Source organism: Belonocnema kinseyi, chromosome 2 (genome assembly GCF_010883055.1).
Source record: "Belonocnema kinseyi isolate 2016_QV_RU_SX_M_011 chromosome 2, B_treatae_v1, whole genome shotgun sequence".
Classification (NCBI taxonomy): Eukaryota; Metazoa; Arthropoda; class Insecta; order Hymenoptera; family Cynipidae; genus Belonocnema; species Belonocnema kinseyi.
Genome location: NC_046658.1, coordinates 68,561,377 through 68,577,735, shown reverse-complemented (window position 1 = coordinate 68,577,735; position 16,359 = coordinate 68,561,377). Strand labels below are relative to the sequence as shown.

General features: G+C 34.9%; 1 protein-coding gene across 4 annotated transcripts in view; it reads right to left on the bottom strand.

Annotated features, from left to right (window-relative positions):
* The window catches only part of LOC117167059 (MAGUK p55 subfamily member 5-A), a 181,262-nt gene that overhangs the window by 19,840 nt on the left and 145,063 nt on the right, over positions 1-16,359 (bottom strand). For 3 of the 4 annotated variants that reach the window (XM_033351643.1, XM_033351642.1, XM_033351644.1), the window contains one exon: positions 3,889-4,114. In XM_033351643.1, the coding sequence (XP_033207534.1) occupies positions 3,889-4,114 (226 nt within the window). Of the gene's footprint in view, positions 1-1,481; positions 1,510-2,605; positions 2,666-2,839; positions 4,115-16,359 lie in introns of all 4 variants that reach the window. The other variant, XM_033351645.1, reaches the window with a different exon arrangement.

Genomic DNA, 16,359 nt, shown 5'->3' with positions numbered 1-16,359 from the left:
TTGCGTAACCACACAAAAAATTTGATCAAACATATTATTCGGTTTTAAGAAAATAGAGGGGGAAGTTTTTTTCGCTTAAGGGGCTCGTTTTCTCCAACTGAGAAAGATGATTAAAAAATCTAATTTTTAATTTTGAAAACATAGCGAATTTACTTTCTAACTATTGAGTTGCCGAGTCGTTACAAGAAAATTTCACTTACAAATATTATTAGGTTTCAAGAAAATTGAGGGGGAGTATTTTTCACCTCGAAGGTCACGTTTTTTCAACTTTGGATGGTTATTCGATTTTTAGGAAATGATATAATTTTCGAAAATTTCTGGGTTATGCCCTTATGTCATGCTACCCTTTAACTTAAATCGCCGTCTAAAGTTGAGAAAGCAAGCACTTCAATTGAACAAAAATCCTCTTCATTTTCTCTGAACCGGGTGATATTTTTCAATAAAAATTTTCACACCTCAATTCAATACTGCAGTATCTGGGGGCAAGATTTTTTTCTAAAATATAAATTGGATTTTTAATCACCGACCAAAGTTGAGAAAACTTACACTTCAGGATAAAAAAAACTTCTCCCATTATTTTCTTAGAACCTAATAACATTTTGCAATCAAACTTGTGACGCTTTAATTCAACCCTGATGTATCTCCATCGCAATTTTTTTCTTAATTAAAAATTGGATTTTTAAGAGTCCCGGTGACATAGGCGATAGCACACCCAGACTTTCCGTGAGGAGACTTGAGGTTTAATCCTTGTGTCGGTACCAACCAAAATTTGTGCATGTACTTGTACCAAGTATTTGGTGGTTAGTATCTTCTACCTTAAACACTCCAAGTCCCCTCAAGTAAACAAACTCAATATAAAGTTAAATTTTGCAAAAAGTAAGTATAACAAGTAGTTATATATTGAAAAAAAATTGGCAAAGTTTTTCATCTCTCCTGAAAAATGGTCAAAAATGCATTTATGAACTTTTGGAACGCAACCCTTCAATTATGGAGGTTAAATTTTGTGCAAAAATGTGAATTAGGAAGAACTGATTGTAGTTCAGAATTGAAAATTATTATTTTTATACTGCAATTGAAATAAATAACTTACAATTCAAAATTATTCAATTTAACACGATAAGTTTGAAATATCTTAATTCTTAATGTTTCAACCAGCAATCATTCAAAACTGAACAATTTTAATTTTGAGGCCATTCAAAATTAAATAAATTAAAAATTAGGCTTATGCTTTCAAAACTGAATAATTTAAACTTTAGAACTTTAAATGATACAATGTTTCAAATTAGAACCGAATCAACTTCAAATAATGACAAAATAATTGATTTAATTAAATCCGCATAATATCGTGTAATATGAAGTTACTTTAAATCTGATTGGATAGGTTATCCCTTCCTGTTTATTTTTTTCAAACAAATAAAATTTCTGACTTTCCTTCAGAATTACCCTATAACCTAACTCTCTATAAACTCGTACAGGAACGCCTTTACCTCGAAAACCCCCTGCAAGATGCTGGGAAGATCTTTATCAATTACTTTCATGTCTTTTTACCTCTTTGCTATCAGTGTCGCCAGGGTCCTCGAATTTTTCTGGTGCAATTGATGGTGCTATTGATGGTGCATGTTTACCAAAACACTTCCGTCTCGCCTTCTTGTGCAACCTAACAGACTTACTATCTCTACCCTTTTTTGGCTTCTCTACCGTGCTCGAAAAAAGATGAGGATCAGACAGCCAGGACTGAACTTTCGAAACAGAAAGATCCACGGAATTGGATAGATCATTATCGCTCTTCGAAACAAGCTTACTAATCTCCAAGAAGTTCGAACAAAGAGAGACACTCGAATAATTATAGGAGAGCTTATACTCAAGCGAAAGTCTAGAGTTTTTCTGATTTTGAGCATTTGGCGAATCGTCAAAAATATTAGAATCCTGAGATTGAATCTCACACAAAGGACTCTTTTCTTCATTTCCTTCAACAAGATTTGTTACTCTCTTGGGAGTGTAATAAACAATCAAAGGGCTGTCCTTGTTCAATTCCCGTAAGGAATTTCTGGAATTCTGATTCTTCTCCCGATCAAAGCAAGATAAGTCGTCAGTTTTCTGACATTTCTTGGGCGATAACTTCTCGGAATCATCACCGAGGAAGGTAGAGAAGGTTATGACTTTTTCGGGTTCAAGAGAGGTGTTATTGTCGATAGATAGAAATTCCGGATGAGGGTTTGGAGAGTTGGCGTTTTTGGAAAGATTGGTAGTTTTAGAAGTATCAGTAGTATGAGAAGCATTAGTTTGTATAGAGGCATTGGATCTAATAGAGGTGTTAGCTTTCAAAGAGGCGTTGAAATTGAGACGAGGGTTCTCGATCGACAAGCAATAGGTCGACTCGGTATCATTGCTCTCCGGAAACTCAAAAGCTCTAGAGAGTAGATTCTCCGCCGAGTAGGACCTTTTGTCTTTCCTAGAACTATAGAGTTTAAAAGGTCTAGAAACAATGTCCCCTGTTTTTTCGTCATTGTCATTATCAAGAAAAGAGGACTCACCAACAGCCTCTTTGCGAAGATTAGATAAAGTGATGGAAGATGAGCAGTGCGTTGTGCTGTAAGCGTCAAGCGAGGATTTGTGATTGTAGTGCTTGAGGGAGAATAAGCTGTCTACAAGGAGACTTTTGACTCTGGACCTTACCTTCTTGTCGTGCTTTAGCTCAAGCGGCAAGACTACGGTCTCCCGTGGGTTATCAGATGGGAGGTTTGTCTTATTTGCTGCCTCCAGTTCGATTTTATGAGCAATCTCTAAATCTCTCGGACTGAAGTGCGCGGAATGGCGTTTTGGTTCGAGGGTGTTGTGCTTGCTGTTAGTGGGAGTCTTGTTTGGTGGTGGATAAACCGGATGAGACTTGGTCACTGGGACAAAGTCTGACGGACAATCAACAGCGACCTCTCGATAGTTTTTGTTCCCGACGACGAGGAAGGAGTCAACCTGGTCAAATTCGGTGGACGCCTCACTCCTAAGGGTAGAATACCCACTCGATTGTTGGTGTCTTTTCTTTTTCTTGGGCTTTGAAGAAAGTCCTGTGAGTTCGACACTGATGAGATCGTTGGTGGATCCCACGCTGATAATATCATTAACATTGGACTCTAGATTAGGATTTGATTTAAGAGACTCTGTGATCTCCTCCTTCCAGGGTTGAGGTTTCCTGTTGAGGACTTGCTCGTCGATCAATCTTGTGAGATCGGAGACTTCGTCTGACCTCATGAGAAACCCTTGAAGATCCTGGAGGTCTGCAAGTCCGTAAGCAGGGTTATCAAAGGAAGTGGAGTCTCTGGATCGAGTAAAAAGAGGGGTAACTTTGATCTCAGGTACTAGGGCTCTACAGGGAGAGCCTAGATCGATCCTCCTGACATCGTAGGGGAGACTCGAATCCAAAGGGGCAGTGCTATCCGATCTGCCGGATGAGCTTCTGGGACTTGCTGAATCATCACTGCAGCTTTTTAACATTGTGGGGTAGTCTTCTTTGGCGAAGGGGTAATCTTCTTCATCTACGTTTGATTCTTTCTGATGTGAATGATCGTCCTCCTCGTCGTCGGAACTTTTGAGGGGATCTTTTAAGTCAGGTGATGCCGAGTTAGTGGAGTTGTCTTGTAGATTGTGCATCGTTTTATCGTCCTCGTTCACTTTGTCTCGTGAGTTGAGGTCTTGAGTAGGGTTAGCGATTTTCAGCTGGATGGTCATGATTGGTGTCTCGAGTGCGGAAACGAGAGGAGAGCTTTCTGGATCGCGCCTCTTCCGAGATAGGGTTGAGTTTTTTAGGGTTTCGTTTTTGAGAATTAGGGAAAGGTCGCTAGCGCTACGGGATTGTCGAGGCTCGTTCCTACAGGGGGATGAACCTTTCTTTACCTTGTTGGGATAAGCCTGTTGAAGAAGAGTGTCGGGGACATCGACGGGCAGTTCCCGATGGTGACCCAGGACTCCTGGGGCCCACATTTCATCGGGCCCCAAACCCTCCCGAGACTCCTTCGTATCCCGCGAGCTGCTGTTGTTATTCTCCTGCAATTGCGATTGTTGCTGTTGGTTTTGCTGCAGGTGGATCTCTGTCACGCCACCTGCGCTACGCCTTCGAGACCTGAAATTAAGAGAATATTCTGTTAGTTGGTTATAGGGAGCCTACGGGTAAAGTACTAAAGTAGCTCGAGAAAATTGTTGGGAAAGAATTATTCTTGGAGAAAAAAACTAGCTGGCAGATTACAAGGGAACGAAACGAGCTTTGAGGTCTAGAAAGAAAATTTAAATTAGGAGTAATCACTGATGGTTTACACTGTAAGCCGTAGCAAGAAATAATGCAATATTTTATGGGATCTTATCCCAAAACGAAAGTTTTAAGTGCAAGTATAAATAAGTATATGCATATTTTTCGACCAATTTCGTACCAATGCTTACTAACATCAACAGCAATAACCATAAAAATCAGGAGACTACAATTGTGACATGAAAGTTTTTTACACGAGAAATGCCATCTGTTTATAAGGGGTAAACTGCGGGATCTTTTGCAAAGCGACTCGACGCATCGCATCCGTCAATTCATACATTTAAATAAAAGGGAACTCGTGGAGCAAACAACGTTGAATAAAAGAGACAATGGGGTATGAAGACAAAGCCCATAGGAAACATGTACACGTGGTTCCGCACCAACCGTGGTTTTCATCGACCGATCATGTTGTCCCCCATAACGGACCTTTTTTCTTTCTTTTATTTGTTTATTTTTTTCATTCCATACCTTCCGACATTTCCTGCATGAAAAAACGTCTTCGATGTATTTGAGAGAATATCGAATTCTTCGGTTATAAGTGACCATAGTATAATGGAGAAGAAATAAAATTAATTGCAGCTATAACCGCGCGATTCCCGTCCTCGTTTTGGTGTAACTTTTCAATTTATTGAAGAAAAGAATTGTGAGGACTCAACGATTATTAGGTGCCTCCCAGATTATGTTTCGGCATATTTATTATCTCCATAGCTCATTAGATTAGTGTGGTCACCATTTTTAATCGAAATCTTTTAATATTATGCTCTTTTAATTCTGAAGGAATAATTTGCAGTGTGTTGTAAATATGAAGTTGTAAATATTAAAATTATAAAGCCTTTAAAATGTTAATTCTTTCAAATTTAAAAAATATTGAATATAAATTTAAATTCTACTTTCAGGCATAATTTTTATATTACTATCCTAAATGAGATCATAATTGCTTATCTCAAAAAGATCTACAAATTCATTATAGACAATTTTTTAATAAGATGCATTATTTTTGTTTTAACCGTAAACATTCTTATTAAAAAAAATGTATGCTTATGTTCGGATGGAATACGTCTTCAAAATCATTTCTCCCTTCTGAGATACAGTGAAACTCCCATAAATCGAAGTGGCACGGGGAGTAGAAAAAAATTAGAATTATGGAAATAATATTATAAACATACAATAACATATAATGTAAATAAATAATATGAGTAAATAATAGTAATAATAAACTTCAGATTTCAGGCGGAATATCTGGAATGAGTTTGTTACGAAATTAGCCCTTACTTCTTTCTACACCCAATTTGATTCGAAAGAGCGAAAGCTTCGAATTATCGAAATATCAAAATTCTAATATTTTTAACATTGAAAGAATATATGAGTTTCAGAAGGGATCAAAACAAAACTTCGAATGATCTAAAATTCGAATTTCGGAAGTTGCACTGTATTTGTAAAAAGGATTATTCTTATTATGTAATTTATTAAAGAATTAGAGAAACGCATACAAAAAATCTAGCTCAAAGCACGAGTTCCGTAATGCGAACCTGTTTCTCTATACGGCCGACAGAGCCTGAAGTAAATTAATTTCCTTTTTAATTTTAAATCAAAACAAATTTAAGAATCTCTTCAAAAATGGAGTTCACACCCTTTCCCTAAAACCTAAATCTTATAATAATCCTCCACGCAATGCTTGACGTACTCAAGCCCTGCTTTTTTCCAACCTATAAAACCCCCTATTGTCGTGTTATTATTAGAAGCAGTCTCATTCTTCTGCGTATTTGGTCAGAGAAGTGTAAAACTGGAGAACAAAAAAATTCTTAACGCAACCGGCCAAGGAACGTTCACATATTACGTAACATTAAATGAGGAAGGGGGGGGGGGTGTCAATTTTTATTACGCTTATGTTAATGTTGTAGAAAAAACGTTACGTAATATGTGGACGCTCCCTTGTCGACTGAGAAGTTTGAATGAAGGCATGTAGACATTCGACATTGGAAAATAAGAATATTTAGAGAATGCCCACATCCAAATATGTGCTTCGTAATATTTGTAATTATAGGCCTCTTTAGATGCATTCTACATTGTGAACTTTAGCAAACACGATGCAAACAATAAGAATGTGCCCACGCAGGGGGCAGATTTTTTCGTATGCACAGACCATACCCAACGATTTTATTTCCTCTCATAAAAATATTAAATTTCAATCTTTGAACTCTAGACAACATCAAGAAATATGGATGATAAACTTCAAGTAAAAATCACATGAGCTGTAAAATATAGCATCCTGAAATATTTTATACGAGCCATGTCAGGTTCACAAGTGGACTTTTATGTCTTATAGTTTACTTTTAGACAATTTGAATGGATTTATATCAAAATATAAATATTTGATACTATTTTGACTGTTCGTTGGAATTTTGTAATTATTGCACAAACGAATTAAAATACTGATCGAAGGTAGAAAAAAAGGATTCATAAAATAGTCGAGACAGAAACATTTTATAGTGATGGAGAGTGGTAATTAGTGGTTCATAATTAAATCTTGAACGACTCAACTAAATGTTGGTTTGAATTTAATAATAAGGTACCCCAATGCAATCTGTGCATCCGGCATTTTCTTGCACAAGTGCATAAATACCAGGCTGGTTCTCTTAAAGTTAAACGGTGGCGACGAAAGAGCTGGTATGCTGAAGCTTTGGACTTTAAATGGAGCGCAAGAAGATAGAACGTACAATACAGAATTCAAGATACTGGTTTTCTAGTTTCTACATGTCGAGGGAAACGAGGGAAACTCAACTGGGTCCTGTATGTCTAAAACTGGACTACAATATGTAGGCTAGTCAGTGGCCAAGCTTTTAATCCGGATTGCTTTTAGACTTTAGAAGGAATTTCTAGTAGAATAGTCACTAGTCTACTCACTCCTATCAGCCAAGCATTCCCAGAAAAATCGACAAAACTGAATACCAAAGAGTTTACGTTTTACAAATTCCAAATCAAAGGTGCAGATTTTCCACGATCCCAATTTACAATCTTTTATGCCTTAATATTGTATTTTTGAAATATTTTAGACTGTTTTGACCAATTCTAATTTACGTAAGTAATTCACTTTAAACAGTTTGGAGTTTTAAAATAATTTGTAGCTATAGCATCAGAAATATTTCAAATTATATGCTTATTTTTTCACATTTCAAAACAAAATTAAATTTCCTTTCACTTCGTTATATCAGAATAGTCATTAAGAAAATAGAACCAATAATTTTGAATCATTAGAGTTCACTAAAGCCTTATGAAATTATTAAATCTTCTGAAATTATCGAAAAATTTGCATTTATCTTGCACGTCTCGCTGCACGTTTAAATAATTGTTTTTATTGAGATAAAAATATATGGAATTTCATGAATCTAAAAAGTTCTTCTCAGCTTTGTAAATCTTTTAAAATATAAAATACTTAGATTTAAACAAAAAAACTTAATCCGAGATTAAATTTCTTAAATTCTTCTAAAATATATCAAATTATTCAATATTCTTTTATACTGAAAATTCCAATGAGTCAAAAATTCACCCTGTACATATCTTCAGTGTTTAAATATGTTCCCATGTCAACAAAAAATAAAGATTTAGAAAACCGAAATAATTCTAAAAACAGATAATAATGATGAAACTACAAGCTTTAATAATAAACCTTTTACATTTAACAAATGTCAATTTTTTCCGGGATTCTTTATTATTATGTGCTTTGTGCGGCATACGATTAGGCCCTAGGGTTTTGAACAGACCTAATGGCGTTTTGCCTCTTCAGGACCCAAACTCTCTTGGGTTTGCGCATCCTCCTCGTTCTCACGAAGAAGTCGCTAAAACGATTTCAAGTTCTTTCTAAGAAAAATTGTAGAAGAGAAACTGAACTCTGCCTGACGCTGACATAGTCGAAACTTGATCTACAAATGAAGGTTGTACATGCGAGTTCTTTCATAGTGGGTACATTAATCCACCTGACATGAATGATCAACTAATAAAAAATTAAGTATAGACTTGAATCGCACGTTCAGGGTCATACTTTAAAATAAACAGCAGATTAAAAACTTCCTTCTTCAAAAAGAAGATTATTTCTCATCTCATTTAAATATATTATCTAAAGATACAATTTTTTAGATCGCTAAACAACCTTCATTAATCCTTATCCATGTCTTAAAAGTTAAATGTTCAAAAATAACCAGTGAGATATCATAGTGAAAATTTTTGATGGTATGCTAAGAGTTTCAAATGATATTGTTTGATTTTTCGTAACAGTTTTTTTAAATTAATTATTCCGTATTACCATTTAATTTTGAAAGTATTAATGTCCCGCACTGTACAGTGTACACATGCGTCTACCTGCCTCTGCCCGACTAATGGAATATCTCTCCTACAAAGGCTGACAGGTAGGAGGAATTTCAGAAACCTGACCAAAAGAAACGTAGCTTTGAAGCGAGATGGTCACGTTCAAGGCCTTTGTAAATGCATTGCTGTGAATGTTTTTTTTTTTGTAGAAAAGCAGACTTAGCACAACCTTCACTATATGTTACTGGTTACTCTACATTTATCATCGATATCCACCTCACTCTATTTCTTGATTCTAAATAAAATAACTACTTGACTTAATTAAAAAAGTTTTATTCGAATCATGAACGGTATTCTTAACTCCATTCATGAGACTTGCAAATCGTAAAATCTGAAATCAAATGTTTGCCTTTAATCGAGCCGTTAATTAAAGATAGAACTTCATACAAAAAAAATTGATTACTTAAATCGAGGAGAGTAAGTTGACATCATAGAACTTCTTTGAAACGGAAACGGATGCTAAATTTAACAAGAGAGGGTAAAATGTTAAACTTGAAGATGAGAAAACTTTGGCAAAGTTCGACATTTGCGCAATAAACGAATAAAACACTATAAATCTATCCGAGATGATTCCTGAATAATCATACTACTACTGCGTCAGAGACGCCAGAGGTTAACGAAACTTTGAACAGCATGGAATATATCTAAATTCTAACTGGTTATCCAATATTACCCAATTATTGAACCTATAAGCTTGTATGTATCCACTTTTTAAAGCCTATTGTATACTTCAGTACGAAATAAACGAAATTTAGTTAAAAAATTTGAAGGTTATAACATTTTTAAAGCGAGATTTTAATGGAATCGAATTTCTGTATGAACTGTGGTTAAATAATCATATTCCTCGAGTCCTAGATATGCTAAAACCATGTGTAACTCATTTTCTCCAAAAAATCGATTTATAATGTTCTGTTAGCTTCCTCCTCACATTTAAGCTTCTTTATTAAGTGCCTATAATATTTTTATTTTTGGAGTATAAATTAAAGTATATATAAAAACTGAGGCTAAAAAAAGATACTAATAAATATTTAATTTTTAATAAAAAGGTAAGTGTAAAGAAGATCACGCTTTTGAAGTCAGGGGTCGATAACTTTCATCTGTTATCAGTCTGACCCAAAAAGATATATCTGTTTGGATTTAGAAATCAGGAGATACAATCACTGTAATCTCTTTCGTAATACAGAAGCAGAGAAAAATCAATGAATCAGTAAACTTTCTTTACAAATAGGCCTTCACGTATAAAGCATCAAGATCATGAAGATTATTTTGCAGCAAAGAATGGATGATTAGGCTCAAGAGTGTTTAAGTCACTGAACTTTCAATTATCTTTCTGAATAGTACCTGCTTTGTATTTACCTTATCTAAAATAAATAATATTTCTTCAATTCGTTACAACCTATCTGCGTAAGAATAATATTTGTCGCTGAAGATAATTCTTGTGTGCTCGAAAAGTGGAGCTAATTGCAAAACCGATTGAATACCGTTGTAGCCGAGCATTAATGAAATTTGAATGTTTTTAAGATATAAAAACGTATTTCATTTATAAGTTTATGCAGTACTTGATACATCTTTCTTGAATGCTACTTTGCCTCCCTTTATTATTATAATAGTAGATGTGGATTATGATAGTATGTTATCAATTTCCATATGCAGAATGCCTTCTTACTGCTTATTGTCGTCAGAGTTAAATTATGATTCGAGATGATAACATTATGCATTCCATTTCGTATAGAATGCACACTGAGATGAAATTGTATAATTCATAGGCTGAAAATTCTAAATCTTAATACGTATCTTTATGCATTATATTTTCTTTATATGCAGTTCTATATCTCATATCTTAATTATTTTCCTTCTTTTGTAATGCAATGATACAATATAATATTCGTTTAATTTTAAAGGTTTTTTTGTCTAAATTGCCAATTGTTCAAAAATCAAAAGGGTTTTACTTTTATAAGATTCAACTTGAAATGTTTTTAATTTTCAGTTGTAAGGCAGAACAACTTAAAAGGCTTTAAAATACTTGAATTGTTAAATTATGGGTCTGAACAATTTCATTCTGAAAAGTATAACATGTAATTTGAAAGCGTATAATTTTAATAAAAATTACTTTAAAATAGTTCATTTTAATGTTTTAGCCTTGCATATCATAAATTTAAAAACTTTGTAGCTTTCAATGCACTTTCTTTCGAAATTTAGCTTTGAAGGTTTAAAATGTTTAAATGGTGAAATTCTTCGGTTTCGAGAGGATAAAATTTAAAATTATTCTGCTTTAATACGAATTGATGTAATTTTAAATACTTCAGTCAAGATTTAACATTTTTATTTTGGGATAATTAAATTCTGAAAGTTCCCGGTTGAATATATATATATGGGTCTTTGAGAATTCTTTTTTATTTTCTCTTCAGATTAACTCGAAAAGTATCAAGTTTCATGCAATTTTAAAATTATACTTCTTTTCACGTGTCTGTACAGTTGTATACAATTAAATAAACAGAGTAAATTTAAAAAGAGGAGTTCCTCTATTCATTGCGTAGGGTCGTAGGCCGTAGGGGGTTCAGTGGTTCGTAGTTGTCAATTTCCTATCGAGTAGGCCCTGCTTTTTCCAACATATCCTTTGTTTCTATAGCAATCACTACCTAATTATCCTTTAGCCTACTCCTTTTATTTAACCGGCAATTTACCTATTCTTTTAACCAAATAATATAGATTCCCAATGTCGCTTCCTATACTGACTAGGTAGTCCCTGCAATCAACAATTTTCCCAGGATTTTCTGAGTACTCAACTATCAAGCTTCATCATCAGTTAGTAGTACTCACGCATCCACGAGTGACGAGAATGCGGTATAGTGGGCGTTTTATAATCCCTACGTGACACAGAGTTCCAAGATTTTCTACCAATGACTCTCACCTCGCTTCCTTTGAGACCAGGTGTTTCATAATACCATAATTACAATATTATTCAAAATTTGGTTTAGAAAAATTTGAATTTCAAATCCCTAATAACTAACATTTCGTTCAACCTGCATCAATCTTCAAGAAATGAGCCTTCAACCTACCATTGCCAGGTCTTGAGAATCCTCATGGCGTAGCTCTTCAGCAATTCGTCCTTCGTTCAAGCTTCATGGACACACCTTTGCAGCTCGCATAGGACACGAAGAGAATTTCAATTACCTTCTTCCTTCCCTATCGGAAGAAGAGCTCATTCTTCCCTTTTCATAATCTTTTTTATCCAAATTCTCAGAAGGACCCAGAATACATCTTTACTTTTCCTTATTTTTGTTATGGTTTCAATTCATCCCTCTCTCTCTCTGTCTCTTCTACCTTTTCCGATCCTCTTCTTCTTCCAGATTGGTAACCTATTTTTCCAACAGGATTTTTCCCTGGAAATTCACGAATGACGATCCCTCCTTATTTTTCGGAGCGCGCACTCCACACCTTTACGATTTATACATTCTGAACACTGGAGTACGCACACAAACACGGCCTCCGAAGAATGCTCCTACCGGTTTTAGACCGGCGGCAGACAGGTATTCCCAACTCCGTTAACTGCCTTAATTGCACCCTCGTAAACTCCAGTATCCCTTTGGAAAACCCAACTCCCTGGAATTTTCCGAGAGCCTTCCCAATATTTACAATTTTCCCACACTTTCCACTGAAAGCACTTTTCACACAAATCACTCCTCACTTCTTTCGTAAAAACAATTTCTCCAACTTCCTTTCGTTCACTTCCTTAATCAATGTATAAAATCCTTTTGTCAAGGTATAAATTGCCTAAATTTATTAGAATCCTTCCTGAATAAAAATAATCCTTTTCTCATAACTGACAAACCTTAATTAATTTTAGAGTTAGTTTTGTATTGAATTGAATTTTTGAAAGCATGTGAATTTAGACAGGGTAACTGCTAATGGCAGTTGATAATTTTGAAACACGCGATTAGAGAAGCTGTATGAAAAGTTCATAGGAGCGATTGGACACGAGGAGTCCAGGCGTCACTCCAACTTGGAACTGAGTTTGTTGGCTTCGCTTTACCCCATCGTCCCCATCCCAACCACCGCCGCCAGTGGTTCTCGTTCCCCTTCCCCACACCCCCAACATTGTCCCATGGTTGCATGTTGGTCCGCACCCCGCTGCACCTTAAGTCCCCCTCCCACCAGAGCGGCACTGACCCCCCTCATTTCCAGGCGTCCCCCCTCTTACAAAGCATGACTCCCACTCGTCGGGTTTCTCGTCTATAGGGTGTCTCGATATCGCTCCACAACCTGCCTGGCATTGAAGTCTCTCTGATTCCGATTGGAATCGCCTCAAATCTCTAAATCTGATACTTGAGGTTTCTATTGTATTGGGAATAAAATCGAATTAATCCAGTGATTAGAGGTAAGAGTTGAAAAGGTGCTGTAAAAGAGGGAAACTCATATCAATGAAATGACAAGAAAGCTACGTTGGAGAAAAAATAGCGTGGTGCATATAAGATCATACGTTTTTTCATAACATGTGCTGAAATTTCAACAGATTTTTTAAAAGAAATTATAAAATTTGTATGTAAATAAAATGTTACCGTTCTTATTGAATTTTTTGTTTAAATTATGAAAATTAATTCGATATGAAGGCCTTATGGAAACGTGCAGGGAAGCTCTATCGTTGGAACTAACTCTATCTCCTTGAAAATAAATAAAGCGAAGAATGCTAAACATTGCTAATTCCAATCAACCTAATTTTACAAGAGAGGCAAACATTTTTCAGAGGATCAATCTGAAACCGATCGAAATTACTCTGTGTGTGTGTGTGTGTGTACATGGCTGGATAATTAGAATATCTATTGTGTTAAAAAATAGATATTACTACATGTGCAATTAATATTAATGTAATGTAAATGGCGATGGACTTAACACCGCTTAGCTGTCTCTGGTGTTAAAAGTAAAGACAGTACATAAATTGTTAAGAAAATTATATTTTTAATTATTTCATAAATAGCATTAAGTAAGGGAAAAAATGAAAATTTTTAGAACTAATAAAATGTTCTTTCGGGGTAAAACTAAGTTGTTCGGTTCTTGCATCGGTATACAACCGGGCAGTAATAAATTTATATGGTTATAGGGTAGGATAAGGGATAGAATCTATATCAATCAAGAATTCACTTGTTGCTTATTCAAACAAGACACTTCTCCTACACTGCTACAACTCAGGTCGCTGATTAATCTCTCTAGCAATCATTCCAAATGGAGAGCTTCAACAGGACACCGTACTTCACAGTTTACATAAAAACACACAAATTGACTGATAATCCGGTAAGAATATCCATACTTCATATTCTAATCACATCTAAGTTTTCCGCGAGGGCCCATAAGTATCCACAAAAATATTTGCGGCATTTATAAACAATTTTCCTCTACACTTTTCCGTCCTGGCATACAAGGTTAACTTCCTCTATATCCATACATATTTTCATGCAAGCTCTTGTGTTTTATGGCTCTTTATACCTTGTTCCGGTAGAATATTACTCACACATTCCAACTATACTTTCCTCAGCCTGCCTCTGAGTATGCTACCACTCATTACTGACTTTTTGTCAATTTGCGTTTTACCGTGAAATCGCGGTAAAATTTCAGGCACAACCACGTCTCGCGACCGTGAGATGGGTGGTTACAGTCTGTAACGGAATCAATACATATACGACGATCCGGCAAAAGTTTCGTGCACCCTAAGAACACGGAGCGACCCAAGGACTACCACCTTCTGCACTTTTTCCGCAAGTGTTTTAGCATATTGTTGACACGCAGGGATGCTTTTCAGGCTATTAGCGAGTGAAAGCTTGGCACCCCTAAGAGCGCCGATGATAAGGACGATTAGTTTAACACAATATTCCGGGTACAATCGTTGCAACTCCCTTATAAGCTCTCTATACCTCTCTTTCTTTTCATTGTCCTTGGCTATGATGTTTTTGTCAGCTGGTGTCGAAAATTTAATAACGAACATGGTTCGCTTCTCGAAGTCATGAAGAACCATTTCAGGCCTCGCGTGTGCAACAGAAACAATTGTCGAAAATATAAAGTATATTGTATATTATTATGCCTGGATATCTCGCCATCTACCTCTTATTCGTCAATAGTAAATAAACTTTCGAGATACACGTAATTATCAGCTTGTTCTATCTTCTTCTCATCGAAAACAATGTTGCATACCATTTTTCTTTTATTTACGTTAATCTTAAAACCTATGCTCTTGCTATTCTTCAATCTGCTCAATATTCTCTGTAAATCATCAATTTATTCAGTAAAAATGATACCTTATCATCTGCGAACGTCAATCCACACACTCGATTGCGGACAAATCCTTCAAAAGTTAGCGTAGGTACATACAGTTCAATTATGTTGAACCTCGAGAGCAAAATTGTAAAATAGTTAATTGTTGGTGGATTTGGTTTTGTGGTAAAAAGTAATTTAAACAAACGTTGCGACTCATAATGTGGTAACCTTCGTCAGTGTATTTAATAGTTTATTAAAAACTTACATACTTTTTCGTCTGAAACGTAGTTTACAAATTGGACATGTTTTGTTGTGTAATGAGAAAATTTTTGTTATCTTTGGGTAATACCACAATTTATAAATATTATGATTTACCTTTGGTTAATTTCTCACATCATATCTAAAATTATTTAAGAACAATTCTTGTTTTCAAATATAATAAATTGTTTTTAAGAATTAAAATAATGTATGTAACATAATTGCAATCTTAATGTTCGTGCTAATTTGATTATGTAAATTTGAGGTACGATGGAAAATTGCTTTCATAATATTCTTTAAAAAAATAAAATTGCTTATTATAATATAATATATCTACATAATCGGACATTTCGAAACTCCCTGACTTTTCCAACCAATAGGTGGTAGCGAATACGTCTAATCATATATTTTTTTGATCGAAGAACATTTTCCCTCGCATTTTTCTTGTTCCAAGAAACAATTTTTTTTAAATGAAACTAAATACTTTTATTGACAATAGTCACACATCATTTTATAAACTTGAACTTCAGTTTATCAAAAATTTTCTGACTCATTCAAGTATTTTCTGTCATTCCCTGACTTCCCATAATTCCCTGACCTGTAGCAACCCTCTGAAGAATTCTTTGGCATTGCGAAATAATTTCCTCAAGAAGAGTTAAAAGTATAGATATTAGCGTGTTCAAAAGTCATAGTGTAACTGCGATGAGATGAATCGGATAATTTCACAGTGGAGTAATTAATTATAATTAATTTATTAATAATGAATAATTTCTAATAAATAATAATTTCTAATTCATAATTAAAAGTTCTGATTATTATTATACAAAAAATTGAGGCTCTAAAGTTTGCAGATGAGAAGATCGCGTGTCGCTGGGAGTTCTTTTTTAATTGATGAGAGAGTTAACAGTTCTGTTGCGGGAAGTTTAGCTTGCTCAGTGGAGTGGAATAATTGAGTTGTGGTGATAATAACGATTGTTAGAGAGATAATGTAGAGTGTGGATGAATTAATAGTTTGGGGTGCATGTATATAGCTGACAGAATGTACGAGAAGCTGATTTAATTTAAACTAGTGTGCATATATGAATAAAAAATCAAATGTACACTTTTTGATTTAATATTTGAATTTACTGTTCTCATAGCTAAATGTATATTTAAATTTATTTTTTACAACCTTATAGATTTGAATATGCCTCATT